The following is a 19,403-nucleotide window of genomic DNA, read 5'->3' on the forward strand; positions in this document are numbered from 1 at the left end:
CACGATGTTTTTGTGTTTCAAGGTGCACAAGCCTTTGTAGCTGAAGTGACCATAACGATGGTGGCAAAGTGTTGACTGATCCGTATTTGAAACTTGGAGGCATCTTTCTTTATTTGTTGTGGTAGATGGTTCAGTACGCAAAATAAACTGCCAATTTGTGCTCATAATTGACTTTGCTATTTTTCATTTTTGTGGATGATAAATGCTACCTACACCATCTTTAAATAGCATTGCCACTCCTTTTTCTTGTAGTTGTCCAACGCTCGAGAGATTATTTTTTAGTTCAGGTACCCAATACACATTACTAATAGTGCAACGAATCCCATACAAAATTAATTTTACTGCATCCTTTCCCATAACTTTCATACTTGTATTATTTCCAAGGACAATGTGGGAAAATGTCTTGTCTAAGCTTAGAAAACATACCTTCACTTGCACACATATGGTTTGAGCAACTAGAATCTAAGAACCAAGCATCACTCCTTTTTGCTTCATGTCTTTCCATATGAGCCATTAACATCATTTCATCCCCTTCTTCCAACTTTGCATAATTTAATTTCTTATTCATCTTTGGACATTCATATTGAAAATGACCTAAGTCATGACACCTATAACTTTCAACAGTTGTTTTGTCGAAAGTTGATCTACCGCTTCCGTGTCCTTTGCTCCTGTAAGTTCCTCTTCCTCTATTACTTATTCGTCGTTTGACTTTTAGAACTTGCTCATCTCTATTAATGCTGGATCTTCGAAATTTTTGTTCATGCACCACTAATGAACTTTGTAATTCATCAATTGACATGTTATCAGTATCTTTGGATTCCTCTATAGATACTACAACATAAGTAAATTTTTCAGTCAGGGTACCCAAAATTTTTCTACAATTTTCTTGTTTGGCATATCTTCTCCATTGCTTCTCATCTTGTTGAGATTATCATCACTCTTGCAAAATAATCTGTGATACAGAAGAATCTTCTCCATCTTCAACTATTTTGGCTCCTCTTCGATATTTGAGTTGTTTTCACAAATCTCCTATTTTGATTTGATTTAAGACCTAATAATTGAGGAGTTTTGTGGAATATAGATAAACTGAATGTTAGGCCTAATTAAGCATGAATACACCATAATTTATTCTAGATTTGATTGAGCATGATTAAACCCATTTAAGCGTGGTTATGCTATGATTGATCATTGAGGATTTGGTTAATCGAATAAGACTCAATTTTTCATGAATATGTCGTTCTTGAATCATTCGAGTATGCACAACACGTTGGACAATTGAATCTACATGTATGCCCATTGATGAAATAACTAGATACTATGTAAATTCTATATGAATGGCAAACATGCTAGAGTTAGCCATTCAGATTACTAAGCCTTGATTATGACTCATAATGGGTGTCTTTATAATGACGTACGTACTATGTGGAGGCAATTAGGCACAACTCCTGATCGTGAACTCGCCTCGATTGGCGAAAGTTTGCGTAGTAACGAGGTATGTGCAGTCACCCACTTACGAACTTTAGTACAATATAAGAAGCGATTGAGGAAGCTTTAGTTAGTGCTTAATAGCATTTTTTTCCGACAAACGAGGGCATGTGTATTAATGACATGAGTCGTGACATGAGATGATTGAACCTCGAGTTTTCTTGAGATGAGTGTTAGTGTTAGATTGTGAACCTGATTTACTTATAGTTTATTAAATGGCTATGTATAGTAAACTAAATATAAATTTTCCTAGGTAATGGTTTGAATAAATCATCTTCATCATATTCTATTTTGTAATTATACATATATGGAAGGCACCTGTGTATACTTTCTCCTTACATTTTCTCTTTCTCGTTCTCTGTGATATTTATCTAGATGAGTGTGTGTTGTTGTGCGTTTCTAACAACTAGTATCAAAGCTAGATTATATTCGCCGTGATATATGAAGATGGAAAGCTAAAAAATTAGAATCAAGAAGTTTGATGGAACCGATTTTGGTTTTTGGAAAATACAGATTGAAAATTATATGTACCAGAAAGATTTTCACAAATCCTAGTTGGGGGTGAAACCGAATACCATGACCATAGAGCAACAGAAACTCAAGGCTCAATAGGCTCTATGATTGATCAGGTTGATGTTATCCAGAAACGTGAGAATTAATATTATCAAGGAAAGGACAACATCAGATGTGTTGTAAGTATTGTCGAATATACACGAAAATTATAAAAAAATGAACAAGGTATATTTGATGTGTAGATTGTTCAATCTAAAAATGTCTAAAGGTGGATCTGTTACGAATTACATAAATGAATTCAATATGATTGTAAGTTAACTGAGCTTTATAGAAATTAATTTCAAAGATGAAATTAAAGAATTGATTTTGATGTCATCTTTACTCGACTCATGAAATACTGTTGTTGCTACGATCAACCGTTGCCGAAGATTTGAGAAATTGAAGTTTAATAATGAAATTATTTGCAAATGAAAAATTGGGAACTCATTGATCAATGCTTTCAGTATTGATCGAAGGGGAAGAAGTAATTCAAAGGGCCCAAGCAAGCACGAGCGATCAAAATCAAAGAATTGAAAAAAATCTCAAATAGATAAAACATAAAAGCGTTAAAATTATGGAGAAAAAAGACACTTTCGGGCAGATTGTACAAGACCAAAGATGAAGTAGAAACACAAATCTGTAGATGATAATGATTCTATAAATTCAACAAAAGACACTGGTGATGCTATAATTCTCAACATGGATAGCTCGATTGAATCCTATATTTTGGATTCATGGGATGAATTGTCAAAGACATTCTTGGTTGATGTTGTGAATACGACAACCTACTTGATCAATAGAGAATTTTCAATACCCTTGTAGTTTAAGTTGCAAGAAGAGATATGAACAGGAAAAGAACTCAAATACTTTCACTTGAGTACTTTTGGTTGGACCGTATATGTTCATGTTGATCCAAAGAAAAGAGACAAGCTTAATGTTAAGGCTGCGAAATGATACTTCATGTGCTATGATTCTAATATGATCGAGTACAGGTTTTTGGATGACAAAAATAGAAAAATTCTAAGACATCGTGATATGACATTTGATGAAAATATTATGTACAAGGATAAATAAAGAGATTCAGAGACTATATGAAGCAAGTGAAAGTTGAGGTTGAGTCGTAGAAAAACTCACCCATATTTTAGTAGGAACTCAAACTTCTGAAACTATGGTTGAGGATCTAGAGGTGGAACAAGTGACACATGAGTAGATGGTGAGAAGATAATCTAGAACCATCAGAGTACTATATATATATTCATGTTCATTACACTCTCTATTGATGAGTAATGAAAGAGAACCAAAGTATTTTGATGAGGATCAACAAGTGGAAGATTCAACCAAGTGAGAGTAAGCCATAATAAATAATAAAATGAGCTCACTTGAAAAGAATAATACATGAGCGTTAATTGAGCTTCCTACCAGAAAGAAGCATTGCTAAACAAATGGTGTTTAGAATCAAGGCTGAACTAGATGGTAGTTCAATGCCAGGATGAACAAAAAATGGATGTAAAAACATCGTTTTACATGGAGATCTAGACGAGGAGTCATATCTGCAGTAATACTATATCTAGTTCATTCTGAGCTTGTATGGAATGAAACAAACACCAAGACAGTCGTACAAGAAGTTTGAACTCAAGTTTGCGAAAGACTCTTGCTGCTCCTTTCATTTAAGCCATTTTTTATTGCCCTAAAAGACCCGACTTTTGGATTCCATAGGCCTTTCACGTGCTCTTCCGAAAGAAGCATCTGGAAATGACGTGTAATGGCGATGAAGAATGATTAGCTTAGGAAAACATTTTGTACTTATCTTGTATGTGGATGATATATTGACTCTAGGATCCGATATGGAGAAGATAGATAATTAGAAGGTGTTGTCCAAATTCATGATGAATGATATTAAACCCAAGACTACCCGTTTGGCAAGGTACATCATAAAACCTCCCCTGATACCTCCTTTTTTCGAGCCCTCGAAGAACCTTCCCTTAATTGAGGTCTTCCTTCTTCTCAAGATCCCTCAAACAAAGTACACCCTTTGTTCGACACCTGAGTCACTATGATTGTACCTTTGAGACATGACTACGTTAAGATAAGGACACAACTCTGATACTACTGCTAAAACAATGACCCTCCACATTAGTATGATATTATCCACTTTGAATATAAACTCTCATAACTTTACTTTTAATTTCCCTAAGACCTCATAACAATGGAGTAGTGTTCCTCACTTATATACTCATGATCTGCCTTTTATTATCCAAGGTGGGACTCCAACAATCCTCAACAGAAAATACCACTTCATGACATGTCTGCTTAACACTATTGAAGGAGCATAGGTTTGCACCTAGTAGCAAATTTATGAGGCACTATTAAAGGAGCACTGGTTAAGGCTCGATAGCAACGGTGAAGAAGCCTATTAGGAAAACCATGAACCATTTCTAATAGAAAATCCAACACGAAAGACGGTCTATACGTATTCGAGGAACCTTTAACCATATGTTGATGAGAGGCACATCCCAAACTTGTGCACAGATTATGCAAGGACCATATCGACTATAGGAAATAGTAATTGGCTGGTTAGATAGTTCAAGAACCTCGATAGGTTAATATACTATACGCTCCTAGAAGCGAGTGGTATGAATTGAAGATTCAATCCAATACAAAATAAATAATTTTATAAAAAAAAATTGATTACTTAATGCAAAATAAATAAGTCAGTACAAATAAACAAACCAAGTTTTTATGCATATCAAGGTTTCCTCTAGATAATCATCACAAAAACAGGCAGCAAAGAAAGGAGAAATTTACCGCCAGGTCTCACAATCCCACCCTCAGAAAACACCTTATCTTCTGCAAAATCATAGGAAAAGGCAGTAAATATCAAAAAGTTAAAGCTTTTTTCATGGTAATATCAGAGAATCAGAAACTTACTGCACTCCACAACATGGCATAAGCATCTCAACCCCACTCCACAATGCCCATCAGCCTTCTCACACTCCTTACACGGATTAGGAACATGATCAGGAATGTCAAAAGAGATTGAAGTCCCCAATTTATACCCATTTCTGAGGCCAAAATCTGAGGAGTTTCTATAAACCCTAATGAAATTGGAGCATTTCAAGTCATTTGGATTGAAGCTCTGTTTCAAATCTCCCAGATCTTCAAGGATCAAACAAGATGGCTTCTGGGATTCTCGTAAAGCTTCAAACTTTGGGCAGTTTTGGAAAGATTCAGAGATGGGTTTTGTTGGGTTTGAGCAGTGGAAGAGGAGGAGTGAGTTGGTGAGGTTTGGTGGAGAAGGAAGGCCTGAGGATAGAAGGGCAGGGGACACAAAATGGGTTGAAGAAGAAGAAGGAACATGAGAGATTATAAGTGTTTTGGTGGTGTAATCGATTTGGGAGATGGGGAAAAGGCCTATTGAAGTTCTGAAATATAGTTTGTGAGATCTGCAGAGAATCATATGGCTTAATGGACTGGAAGAACTCAAGAAAGGGGATTGAATTTGGATTTTACCACAAGAAATTGGGTCAGTTTTGGATGAACACAAGAAGAAATTGAAGAACAGAACAGAGTGGAGAAGATGAAAACTCTGTATTTTCTGCATCTTTTCTGTGTTTGATCTGAGAAATGGTGAAGTTTCAAATTTGATATTGTTTCTATGGCTAAGAGAATCAACTTTTTTGGTGGTCTCTTTGATCGAGGCTTCTTTGGAATCCAATAGAAAAGAAGATTTTTGAGTTTTTATAAGTTATGGGGACCTTATTTTCTTCGTTAATGTCTGTCACTTTCACAGTAAATTATTGACTCTCTCTTCTTTTATAGATTCGATTTGAAATAAAGAAACAACAAAAGCAGGAGAGCATCGATAAGGGTATAGGTGTAGTGGTGGACGGGAATCATATCCAGCGTCTGTGGATTTGGCTTTAGACTTGTGTTATTCTCCTGGGAAAAAACCTGGATGGACATGAATGATAAAGTGAGGTACGTTTTAAGTCAAAATTTAAATGCATGGATCATCCTCCACTTTGTGAGATTCCACATTGGCTTGAGGAGAAGTTCGAGGACGAAACTCAAAAAGGATAATATCTGCTATCGGTGTATACTTTGGCTGTTACAAATGGTATCAGAGCCAGACATGAGGCAATGTGTCAGCGAGGAGGCTGAGTCCCGAATGGGGGTAGACACGAGGCGGTGTGCCCAATGTCACGGTCATGCTCGTCCAAGGCGTGTTGCCCATGGCAAGCCTAACCCTTTATGTCTTCTCATTTTTAGCATTTTACTTTTGTATTTCTAGGAAGTATAATATTTCAAAAATATCATGTCTATGTCTGTCAGACATGAAATGCCTCAGAATGTACTATAGGGAGATACGACTAGTTGTCAACTTCTCTCTACCCAAGGTTATATATTGTGAGCTGTTGTTATTTCTCTCTTGTTTGCTTATATAACGTCTCTTTCAAAAATCTCTCTCTGCCCTCGTTTTCTAAAACCTTCTCTTAAAATCGAGGCCAGAGGCTCAAGCATACGTCACTTGGTCGTAGGCGACGCAAGAATGAATTGGCTTAGCTCACTTGTCGTTGGAAAGTGAGTGCCGCACCAATCGCAAGTCCGCTGCCATCAAAAGTGCGATTGTGACAAGTGGTATCAGAGTTTTGTAAGCTCCGTGAAATAGCAAAGACCGAAAACATGTCGACGATAAAGTTGACACCCAAATCGCAAGCCGACCGGCTTACTTTAATAGAGGAGGAAATGCTATTCCTCAAAGAAGTCTCTGACATCATCCGCTTCCTAGAAGCACAGGTGACAGAATTGAGTAGAAAAGTCGTAGAAATCGACGCAATGGGTAACCGACTAGATGGATTGCCAATCGCAGAACTGATGTTTCAAGTGACCTCACTCGAAGAAAGAGTTGTTCCTACGAACAACCCAAAACCGTCTGGTAGCCCCGATAGCTCTGTCGCGTACAAGGAGGGGCGTGGCGAAGAGTTCGACGTGCTACAAAATACAATGATGAGTTTGTTCAATGGATTAGCTGACGAATTCAGAACAACGATCGATGAAATCTAAGAAAAGATGTCCGTCATGAGCACCCGAATTGAGGTGAACATGAAAGCCGTGGAGAATGTCTCGACTGGGCAAACTAATACAGGATCCAACAAACTGAAGTCCCCAGACCTTAGATCTTTCAAAGGGAACCGGGATGCCAAAGAGTTGGAGAACTTCATCTTTGATGTCGAACAGTACTTCAAAGCCACTCCGGCTTGTACCAACAACATAAAGGTGACAGTAGCCTCGATGTATCTCGTAGACGACGCCAAATTTTGGTGGCGTACGAAGGTGCAAGACATCGAGAATGAATTGTGCACCATAGACTCGTGGGAAGACCTCAAGAGAGAGTTGAGGGATCAATTCCTCCCAAAAAAACGTAGAGCATCTAGCAATAGAAAAACTAATAGCCCTAAATCAAGCTGGAAGCATAAGGGACTATGTTAGACAGTTCTCGACCCTGATGCTAGATATCAAGGGCACATCAGAGAAGGACAAGGTGTTCTTCTTTATAAATGGGTTACAACCGTGGGCCAAAACAAAAGTACACGAGAAAAAGCTCCAAGACCTAGCTACCACAATTGTCAGTGCCGAGAGACTCCTAGACTATGGGAATGAAGCGGGTTACCAAAGAAAAACAACACAGGCCCCAAACATTGTGGGCAAAACATATAAGCCGCCAGGTCATCGAAATGAAAACCCCAAAAGGCCAAACGGAAGTAACGACAGACCTAGCGGGTGGACAGATAGACCTCCTTAGAACAACCAAGCGGGGACATCTTGAGGACCTTACCCACAAAGGAACCACCCGACGACACCTTTACAATGCCTGTTGTGTAGAGGCCCCCACAAAGTGTCCTACTGTCCTCATCGGGTCTCTCTCAGTGCACTCTAAGTGTCCATTCAAGAGAGCAACGACACAAGAGTCGAGACTATGCTAGACAAGAAGGAAGATCAAGACAACCCCCATCGCTTATGAAAGTCGAAAGTTCAACGATGCTGAACAGAGATCCACCATCTCCGAAAAAGAAATGCTGGCTGTGGTCCATTGCCTACACGTCTAGAGACAGTACCTCTTGGGATCACAGTTCATAGTGAAGACGGATAACAGCGCCATTTGCCATTTCTTCGATCAACCAAAATTGACGGCAAAACAAGCCCGATGGCAGGAGTCGTTGGCGGAATTCGACTTCAAATTCGAACACAAGGCAGGAAAGAGTAATCAAGCAGCCGATGCGCTGAGTCGGAAGGGCGGACAGTGAAATGTAATCACAAGACCGAACATCGATCTGAAACAAAGAGACAACAAAGAAATAGAGGAGATCCTAGCCGACAAGGTTAAGAAGATAGGAAGACCCGTACGGACGATTCGTGAATTCCTTGTCAAATGGAAAAATCTCCCCTATGGAGGAAACCAGCTGGGAACGCGCCGAAGATCTAGACTCCACCGCCACCCACATCGCCAGGTTCGAAAGTAGTCGATTGACAGGGACGTCAACCAATTAGGTGGGGGAGGATGTCACGGTCATGCTCGTCCAAGGCGTGTTGCCCAGCTGATTTCCGAAGGGGTCCCACATCGATAGGACAAGGAAACAAGTGCTAGCGAGAACACTAGCCCCGAAGGGGTAGATTGTGAGATTCCATAGGTTGGAGAGAAGAACTTAGCATTATTTATAAAGGTGTGGAAACTTTTTCCTACTAGATGCATTTTAAAATATTGAGGAGAAATTCGAAAGTAAAAAGAGAAATTCGAAAGTAAAAGTACAAGGAGGACAGTATTTGCGAGTTGTATGCTACTTTGTTACCATTAAGAAGAAACTTCACTTTCCATGATTCTGAAAGCAAACAGACGAGTACATACATTTTTACAAAGGAAAAATAAACAGAGGCATTTCATCGAACAGTTAAACGTCAAGTTGGAGAGACCTAGGTTTTTCCCCTTCGATTGGCTTTTGCAGCAATCGGCTTTTGCAGCAATTTCAGGTCCACTAGGTTTTTCCCCTTTCTCTTTGTCGATAGTAAGAATTGACGACGAGTAGCATCTCCTTATACTATATTTTAAGGCATTTCAGGTCCACTAGGCATAGACATAATTATGTTGAAACGTTATATATTTAGAAAATACAAAAAGAAAATATATATCTAGAAAGTGGTAAAAAAAAGCACAAGAGGTTTGACATGCAGCTATGACCAACGCGCCTTGGACCAACATGATCGTGACAAGCTGCACACTTTGACCTATCGTCCCCCGCTTAGTTTTTACCCTCCATGAGATCCTCGCTCTTCCTCTCGTCTCATTACAAAATTTCTCTCAAAATCATAAATCCATATACCCCTTAACTCACTTAGGTATGTCGTCCATGGTTGTGACTTAGTAGACCAACTTAGCTCAATGATAATTGTTATTTGTCAAGGGTGTACATCTTCGACCGTGCGGCGTCATGATCTCGACACATTCATGACAAGTCTTAAGGGAATTTCAAGTCCCATTCACATTTTTCGCCCAAGTTTGTGGCTTCATTAGACCATAACAGAGGTTCGTCTTTGCCAACCGAACACAACTTATGCATTGTTCGACCACACATGCTACTTGTGCATGCATGTTCAATCATCTGTGATTATAGCCGACTTGCCTCTATGCCAAGTCATCTGGGTCAACTTGTCTCTACTCTAAGCCAAGGTCTCTCGTAAACAACGTCACATCTCATCATCATCTAGGTTCCCATCAAACGATCCATGCATCATGATGTCATCACATATCTCAGGACAACCCGACCATTTTGACTTGCTCGGACATATCAATCGGAATTGACTTACGTATCATTCATCTCATTAGACTTCCTAAACATTCATCCATCTAGGTTCTATTGAGGCATTGGACCCTCTCGTCTCCATGCTAAATCATTTACCAAATTCGTTTCAGATAACGGGTGCATAATCCAACTTTTGACACATGGGTTAGGGTGCAATGTCAGCACGTTGACACAGACCTTAAAAGACCCATTTTAAAGGAAGACGCCCGAGAAGCTCACCCACACTGTGACACATGTATGTGTCATAAGGTAGCTCGCTTGGGCCATAGGACGCAGAGTTGCTGGAGAACTGACACCATGTCTCCCTCTATAGTACATTTTGAGGCATTTTCAATCTTTCTAAAGTAAATGCTTTTTTGGCAAGTATTCATACGGTCCCATGGAACGTTCATCGAGTATCTGGTTTACTAAATTTGGGGAGTTTTCATCTTTCATATGGTGGACTTAACTTCAAAGCCACATGTTGAAACTCATATCGAAACCCCGACTTCTGACAAGGCCCTACTCGACCCTCTTAAAACTTGTTTTCAACGTGGTGCCTCATTCTTGCCAACCTTGCACATGCCTCAACTTGGCTTGGATGCACTTATCTAACTCGGCCCCCAGGTGACCGAATGGGTGCCACTTGAAGGTCTTCACCGTGTGAATATGTGTGTAAGGTCACAACCTACTTTCTCTTAGTCAAGTTGTGATACTACCCACTTTTAATGCAACTCTAATGTTTTAATAGTTAAAAACATGAGTTGTCTTAAAAATAACTATAAACTTTTAAAAAAATTAATAATATCTTTAAACTTTTGAAAAAAAAAAATTTAAAAATTACATTGGCAAATAATTTTGGATAGAAAAACTTTTAATAATATTCGAAAATATTCAAAAATACCTCAAACTTTGACAAGTATCATTAATACCCTTTGACTTAAAAAAAAAATCAGAATTATTCTTATAGTCAATAAACTGTTTAAAAAATACTTTTGGAATTTTAAGAGTCGTATTATCAAACGCCCTTAGTTTTTATTAAAAAAATTAAAAAAATATCTACGGCAATATCTACGAGGCCGTCTATCTACGCCTCATAATTATCTCCAAACTTTTTCTAAAAAATATAAAAGTTGTATTTATATTATTTTTGAAATTTTAAAAAAAAGTTTAAAGGTGTTTTTTATTTTTTATTTTTAGAAAAAGTTGTGTATTTGAAGTTTTTTAAAAATATTAAATATATTAATAAAACTTTGGAGCATATTTTTGTAACATTTTTAAATGGAAACTTTTTGGTGTTTTTTTAACTCTTTTAAAAATTTAGATATTTGTTTTAAACAAAATATTTACCGTTTTGGTTCAAAATCAACCATAATTGTATTTTTTTTAACTTTTATTATTATTATTATTATTATTTTTTAGTTTAAGTGGGTGCTTGAAACTTTAGATAGTTAAGAGTAATTTTTCTGCAAAATTCAACCATATTATTATCAATTTAGTTTTTTTTTTTTTTTCTTTTTCATCAATATCCCTCTTCTTCTTCCCTCTCCCTAGTTCAAAATAAATGGAACAAAGGTTTTTCAACGAGAGAGCAATCATGTAACGGTTACAAACAAACAAAAAAGAAAGAAAAAAAAAATCAGTCGCTCGAAAAGGCACCTCGTCGGCGTCGGAATTCTCGCAACCTTCTATGTTCCCCGACGCCCACAATATGCCAAACAAGCCACACTCCTACCATTTGAGAGTTACAGAACACCAAGAATACGAAGGGGAAGAAGACAAACAGTCAGGTTTGAGTATTTTAGACGAATACAATCAAACGTGGGTGTTACACGGTACGAAAGACGAACATACGTGGGACCGACACATGCGTGGCCTCGTCGGCTTGAACTTGGCTCGACGTGGCTTCTCGGCTCACAATGCTGCTTCTCGGCTCGACATAGGGATTTTTCATCAATTTCCACGCTGAAATTGACCTTGTTTAAGACAATTAAGATTAGTAGAAGGTCCGATTTCTCAATTTAAGTTAAATTGAGCTAAGAAATTTGAATCACTAACGAAACGAGATGAACGTTTTGATAGGAAACAACTCTTGGCGATACTTGGAGCAACTTCGAAGGACGAAATTTCAATGTACTCGGATATAAGGAGAATGCCTACTAAGGCCAACCAAATAAGTGACCTACTATCAATTCGGTTAAAACTTACATGTTGTCCCATACTACGGTAGGTAGGAAGGTCTGTGGGCATGTTATTTTTCATGAGAATGTGCTCCCCTTTAGATAGAAAAAGAAGAAAGAGGAAGAATGGAGAAAAATCTCCTAAAAGAAAAGGAAAATAGGTTGAGAATTAGCCTCAAAACCATACCATTCTAGCATTTTGATTTGTTCCAAAGCTGTTATGATAATGACATTACAGCTATTTTGATTTATTTAAAAGATTATATGTAATTAGTTTTTTCGAATATGTTTTAAGTTCGATGTCATGAGACATCGCTATGTGTAATTAGTTTCTTGAATATGTTTTGAGTTCGACAAGCAAGTATTAGACGACTATTGGCTAAGAGAAATTAGTGACATGACTTAGGCCAATACTGTAGGCAAGTTTACTATTGAAACACCTACGAGCGAAGTTTGATGAATTGGATGAAGCATGAATATCACATCACTTGTGACCTTTTATGTGATATTATTCTATATTATGATGTTAAAGTTTATTTTCATGATGCGTGTACCTCATGTTTGTTATGATTACGTTTAAGCCCTATAAGATATTAGGATGCACCATATATAACAAACATGTATGAAATACTATGAATTTGTAAGTACATCTCATTAGAAATTCTTGTACCGAAAAGTATGGAAGTAATATATGCGTCATTTTACTTTACCATGATTTTAAATACAGCACCTCATGCATCATGTCACAAACATGAATTACTTATTTTGTATGTTACATACGAAGATGTATACCACAATATTATAAGCTCTCCTTTTCATTGACTTCTAACGCGTGAGCATGCGCTATCCCATAGTCAGACCTAAGAGGTACATACACGAACCCACCTTGTAAATTCATGTGCGCACACGTGAACTGTGAGTAGAGTAGTATTGTGCATCGAATCCTAATAAAAAATAAGAAAAAATAAAAGTTCAAGGAACAATCACGAAAAGTTAGTCACACTAATCATGAACCATATTGCATTTAATTACATTTTCCAACCCGAGATTTGAATCTATGATATATCAATAATGGCGAGTTAAATTCATGTTTATTTATATTTTATACTATGTTCATGTAATTTATATCATTGGAATATCTCTATTGAGCATTAAAGTATCAAGATTTAGTCTCTACAACACCAGCACATTTTTTCTCTCCTGGTATGCTTTGCTAAGAGATTAAAAGAAACAACGTACCAATCAAATATCCACACGTTATGAGTGAAGATTCAGGTCGGGACTCGACAACAGACGTCGTAGATTTCATCTAACGGAGCATGGTCCCCGGTACCTTCATCTTTTCGAGCATACAACAGTTGTTTTCCTTTGAAAACAAGCATCCCTCCCTAATCAAACAAACATGAAATATGAAAAAGTTTCCACAAACTGAAGATCAAAAAAGTGTTTTTCATATGAACAAAACACACACACAAAAAAAAAAAAAAAAAAACCTGTTGTAATACGCTGCTTCTATCGTCTGGGGTAGCTTCAAGAGTATAGTTTTTCATGGCTTCTCGCAGGGTCGAAAACCTCGACTTGGAAAATACCTTCGTCTAAAAACATTGACGATTGGGGGATGACAAAATTAAAATTTAAAAAAAAAAAAAAAAGCATGCAAATAAATTCTGTTAAATGATCATAAAGTAGATGGAAGGAGAAAGTTTACACTAGCTGGATTAAAGAATGTACGACCAAAGCCATAGTATAAACCTAGTAAATCATATGCCTGCATGAACATATTATGATTAGTGTGACAAACATCAAAAAAATGAACCAACCCGTCTCCATTGGATCTGTTCCCGAGTACCCTACAAAAGGAACCTTTCCGAAAAAATAAAGGAAAAAAGAGACGTAATAATGGCATAGACATTTGTAGCATCGGATTACCTTTCTATCAGGATCAGCATAAAGGCAATCCATTGGAAAAGGCAGCTGGAATTTGAAGAATTAAGATGTTATGACCATGAAAGGCAGGATAGAGAAACCAAAAGAGATACAATAATTGTTGAAATTTTTATAATGTATATGCTCTGTCTACAAACATCTTTAAAAAACCTGATAAATCTTTATTGTTTATTTTATTAGTTTAAAAATGTGAGATCCCACATCGGTTGGAAGAGAACGAAACATTCTTATAAGGGTGTGAAAACCTTTCCCTAGTAGACACGTTTTAAAATCTCGAGGGGAAGCTCGAAAGGAAAAGCCAAAAAGGACCATATTTGCTAGTGGCAGGCTTGATCCGTTACATTACGCACAAACTTAAAAATTAAAGAACTCATTAGAAACTAATGCAGAGTAACATCTAAACAACAATGACTTATTAGAAACTATTAAAATATAGAGACGAGGTTGATGCAATCTTAAAAGTTATGAACCTATTAGAAAAACTCTAAAGTACAGAAATTAAATAGACAAGTTTAATTGATGTGAGACCAAACTTGTAATTTAACCACGTGTTATTGATGTTATCGGATCCTTCATATTATAAACAATATCCAAATTCGGTGTGTTTTGATTTAGAGCATCTAATCTAAATCGAATAATTATTAGATAAATCTTAAAAAATGAAATGTCATTAATAGAGAAAAGGATGCAGCCATGGACAATTAAAGCGATAATTTACACAAGGAAAATCGATACCCGCTCAGCTAGGATACGTGCTTTATTCGGAGTTCCAATGCCTACGGCTATTAGTTTAACACCAGATGAATCAAACCTTGCTTTGGATTCTTTTAAAGTGGAAGCAAGTTCCCAACTAGAACAAGAGCAAGCAACTGTCAACTCACCAAAAATTTCAAATTTGCAAATGAATGGTCTAATTTGATGACTTACCAGCAAAAGCATCCAAAATGCCTCAAAAGGGCAACAACAGCCATTCCCTGGGTAAACACCAATCAAATATAGTCTAAATAATATTCGGTAAAGAAAAATAGAAGTAGAGATTCAAATCTATAACTTATAACGTATCAAATTACGACCGTCAATAAATGTAACACTATTGAGCTCTCTATATATGTTCATCACGAATTATACACTTTTTGATATTTATTCTACCATGAAGAGCTAGAAAAAGAATTTGCATTTCACCCATGCACGTAAAAGTAACAGAGACTAAATTTGTAACCAAGAAATAAAACATCTATGCAATCAAAGGAACAGAATAAAAAGTGGAGTATGTAGAATAAATAAACTATGCAATCTTATGCTTATCCATATGCTTAAGTCATTTAAGATATGGAAAATCTTTTAACAATTTGCTCTGGTACGTTAGGAAACAAAGATGATTGAAAGAACAGAAAACAAATTGCATTTGGATTTGGAAACTCGATAATTGAACTCCAATGATTTGTCTCAGGAAAAAAAAAGGTGGGTCCAGTTATTATACGAATGTCGCTAATTATTCAATTTAGGAACCTTCCCGTCTTTGTTGCAAGGCATTGAAAGAATGAACCCCTTCTTTAGTTCAGTGGAAAGAATAAACCATGAGGAAAGAAAAAGAGATGACCTAAAACCTGTGATAGGAGTCGAAAAGGTAGCAAAATACTTGACAAAAAATATGCAACACCTAGAACATATGAGTCTCATGTGAGATCTCACACTGGTTGAGGAGAACGAAACATTCTTTATAAGGGTGTAGAAACCTCTCCCTAGCATATGCGTTTTAAAAACCTTGAGGGGAAGTCCAAACGTGAAAATCCAAAGAGGACAATATCTGCTAGCGGTGGGCTTGGACTGTTTCAATTGGTTCTAAACCTAGACACCGAGCGATGTGCCAGTGAGGAGGCTGAGCCCTGAAGGGGGTTGACACAAGGCGATATACCAGCAAGGACGCTGGAATCCAAAAGGGGTGGATTGGGCTTGGAGAAGGGAACGAGAGTGTCAACGAGGACGCTGGGCCCCAAAGGTGGGTGGATTGTGAGATCTCACACCGGTTGGGAGGAGAACGAAATATTTTTTATAAGGGTGCTTGTTGAGCTCACTTTTCTCTATAGTTAGAAGGAAAGAAACATCAAAGTTCAGGAAGCCAAATAAATTACCAATAAACCATGTTTATAGCTTCTTCTGATTTGGGTCATTTTAAATTATGCAAAATGACAATAAAAAGTCGTGTACAGGATAGAATTTCATGTTTGATTCTTAAATTTTCTGTTTCATATTGGAGATTTCAGTTCATTGATCAATTAAACACACATCCATCATCAGAATCAATTAGCCAAAGAACATCACCTATTTGTAAACAAAAGCACCAAAGAAAAAAAAAGAAAGCGACAGAGAAAATAATCAGTAAATAAACACAAAAGAGCCAATGATTGTACCTCAGTCTGATCCCAGAGGTCCTTGAACAGAACTGGCTCACCAGCAGCAGTAAAAATGCGAACATCGCCCAGAATCTCTCCAATCTCTGGGCCATACCCTGAAGTTATTGAAGCCTTGACAACGACAGGCGATCTGAAATTGCGACGAGCATCGCCATTAGTAGTCGCTAGTTTTGCAGGATAGAGTTTGGAATCGGGAGCATAGGGCTTGAGAAGCAGAGGAGAGGGAAAGTGGGAAGGGAGGTTAATCGATGAGGATAACATCGAAAGGGAAGCGCATCGAAGGGGATTTTGGGTGCGCGCAGAAACCAAATTCATTGCTCTGAATCAGCGCTCCAACTGGAACTGTGTTGTTGTTCAGTTCGTTTTTCTTGGGATAACGGCATAAATGGCCATAATAAGTTCGCATTTTAAGCCTTTTGATTGTAAAAATGGCCAGAGCTAAATAATGATTGGACGAAAATACCCCTTTCACAAAATCTTAAAAAAAAAAAAAAAACCTAAATGTCACGTTAGGTCATCTTATCCGGGGAGTGTTGCATATGGTCACATGTCATAGGTCAAATCATGCTTATCTAGGGCATGTCTGTGACTATATACCTATTCCAAATTATTTATACTGGCTTACATGTTTGCTACTTTTTTATTATTTTATTAATTGTGTCTACTGTTTTTAAGTTTTATTTGCCTCGAAATATATATTATATGGGGGATGCGACTAGTTGTTTCTACCCAGTTTATATGATATTAATGTCGTTGTTGTACTTGCTAGCTTATAACATTGCTTTCTCAAATCATTTTCCAAATGTTTCCCAAGACTTTCTCTAATCCTGTTTTTCCAAGAGTAGGGTCGAAGGCTTGAGCATATGTCACATATGCCAACGAAAACTCAAGTTTAGTTGGTTGACTTACTTGAGAAAGAGAGTAAGTGGAGCACAATCGCATTGTGAGACTTGATAGCATGTGATTGTAATAGTTGGTATTAGATTTGAGTCATCTCGTTTGCTGCAAAACTTGAGTGGGTTCCAAGTTGAAGGATCGGTCGAGATCAAAGAGTAGATGATCTATCTAAGTGAGGTCCGTGGCGGCTTTGGACTTTTGGAATCTCATCTAAATAAGATTGCCACTAAAGCCCACAAAATTGATGCGGTAGTAGGCCGCCTTGATAGGATGCCCATCCAAGAAATGATGTTGAGGGTTAAAGCCTTAGAAAATAAAGCCACAAGAACTAGTGGCTTCTGAGTGTTGTGATAACTCAGTGAGCTTTACTACTGAGATAAAGAAGCATGTGGAGGGTTTAGACCATGNAAAAAAAAAAAAAAAAAAAAAAAAAAAAAAAAAAAAAAAAAAAAAAAAAAAACTTTTTGAAGATGTAAAAGTTATTATTGATATGGACAAGGTTGAAGCGCTAGATCTGAGCGATATGCTAAACTTCATCATGAGAGTGATAGGAAACCAAACCTTTTTTCGAGATTTGAGATGGCAAGGTTCTAAAGAACTTTATCTTTGGCCTAAAATAGTATTTAAGAGCCACAAATACTATAGTAGAGAAAACAAAGGTCACTTCGACAACAATATATCTAATTAATGATGCAAAGTGGTGATAGAGATCTAGGTACATGAACATTCATGATAGTCGATGTACCGTACACTTAAGAGAGGCTAAAGCAAGAACTTTGTTCACAGTTCTTCTCAGAGAATATGAGATAGATCTTCTGTTTTGTTGAGGATCTGAAGTCGTGGGTGAAGTCTAAACTGTACAAACAAAGAGTTTAAGACCTTTCTACAGCCTACGTTATACCTGAATAGTTGTTTGACCTTAACAATAATCAATCCTAAGATATGAGGTGGAGTAGACTTTGTTAGGATCGATACCAGTCGTTAGCTCTGATATCAGTTGTTAGGATCACACAACAACGCACACGCTCGATCTAGATGAACACAAAGAATGGGATAGAGAAAATTGCAAGGAGAACTCTGGCTAAAAGGATTTTTTTTTTTTTTTATTGATGACTTCAGGTATGTACAACAAGAGAGAGTACAGAGAATAGAAAAGTACATCCTTTTAGCCAGAGTTCTCCTTGCAATTTTCTCTATCCCATTTTTTGTGTTCATCTAGATCAAGCGAGTGCGTTGTTGTGTGATCCTAACAACTGGTATCAGAGCTAATGACTGGTATCGATCCTAACAGACTTTCCCAAACGGAGGTAATAGAAATTATCGGTCTAACTCACCCAAAAGTGAGAAACAAGTTCAAAAGTTGAATATGAGACAATATAAGTTGAAACGCCTCTAGCCAAAAGCCTTAAAAAAATTCATATAAGAGCCCTAAAGTATTTGTATTCGCAAAAAGTAAGTGAGAGAGATGGAAGAGTTAATGGGATAAGGTCTTATGAATGACGAGGCTAGACTAAACCACAAATGAACAAAGAGCACTATAGTCGATTGTAGAGCTACCGACAACTATCTAGTAGAAATCGGAGTGACACAAGAAGGATGAAAGTCATCAATTCAGCAACCCTGGCAAAATTGCAAAGAGAACTTCGATCAAGTTGGAAACTTAGAGCAAATAAACCGATTTTGTCATTATCAAGATGGATGACCTCGACGTCATGTTAGGGATGGATTTCCTGTTAGGATCGCACAACAACGCAGATCTTGATGAACATAAAGTATAGGATAGAGAAAATGCAAGAAGAATATTGACTAAAAGTTTTGTATTGATGACTACATATATATATACCGTAGGAGAGAATACAAAGAATATAGAAAGTACATCTTCAAAGCTCTGCCTGAAGGGATATATATATGGTTTAGCTCACTCTATATAGTTTTACCTGATATAACTATCTACTATATATAGCTTTACCAGATATAGCTTTTTACTCTACATAGCTATTTACTATTTATGACAATTTACTTTACTAGGTATAACCATTGACTAGGCTATAAATAAGTAGCATGCTCCATAACCTAACAATTCTCCCACTTAG

At 37.1% G+C, this 19,403-nt stretch overlaps 2 protein-coding genes across 4 annotated transcripts; both read right to left on the reverse strand.

Annotated features, from left to right (window-relative positions):
- Positions 1 to 4,690: 4,690 nt before the first annotated feature.
- LOC111436512 lies at positions 4,691 to 5,761 on the reverse strand. The gene is made up of 2 exons (XM_023074277.1): positions 4,966 to 5,761; positions 4,691 to 4,884 (listed from the first exon to the last, which is right to left on the reverse strand). Exons 1-2 carry the CDS (start codon positions 5,636 to 5,638, stop codon positions 4,796 to 4,798), a joined length of 762 nt encoding a protein of 253 aa, XP_022930045.1. The 5' UTR covers positions 5,639 to 5,761; the 3' UTR covers positions 4,691 to 4,795.
- A 6,970-nt stretch (positions 5,762 to 12,731) lies between these two features.
- On the reverse strand, positions 12,732 to 16,805 carry LOC111436511 (prostamide/prostaglandin F synthase). 3 transcript variants are annotated; one of them, XM_023074276.1, is made up of 8 exons: positions 16,411 to 16,805; positions 14,927 to 14,973; positions 14,735 to 14,849; positions 13,982 to 14,026; positions 13,761 to 13,820; positions 13,546 to 13,647; positions 13,292 to 13,440; positions 12,732 to 12,996 (listed from the first exon to the last, which is right to left on the reverse strand). In XM_023074276.1, the coding sequence occupies exons 1-7, from the start codon at positions 16,726 to 16,728 to the stop codon at positions 13,324 to 13,326; spliced, it is 804 nt and encodes a 267-aa protein (XP_022930044.1). In that variant the 5' UTR covers positions 16,729 to 16,805; the 3' UTR covers positions 12,732 to 12,996; positions 13,292 to 13,323. The 3 variants fall into 3 exon arrangements, 2 of the variants coding, with proteins under 2 accessions (XP_022930044.1, XP_022930043.1); XR_002709264.1 differs by lacking the exon at positions 12,732 to 12,996 and adding an exon at positions 13,118 to 13,226 and having other exon boundaries at positions 13,270 to 13,440; XM_023074275.1 differs by lacking the exon at positions 12,732 to 12,996 and having other exon boundaries at positions 13,118 to 13,440.
- Positions 16,806 to 19,403: the final 2,598 nt, after the last annotated feature.

The sequence above is a fragment of the Cucurbita moschata genome, unplaced genomic scaffold (assembly GCF_002738365.1).
Source record: "Cucurbita moschata cultivar Rifu unplaced genomic scaffold, Cmos_1.0 Cmo_Scf00055, whole genome shotgun sequence".
Classification (NCBI taxonomy): domain Eukaryota; kingdom Viridiplantae; phylum Streptophyta; class Magnoliopsida; order Cucurbitales; family Cucurbitaceae; genus Cucurbita; species Cucurbita moschata.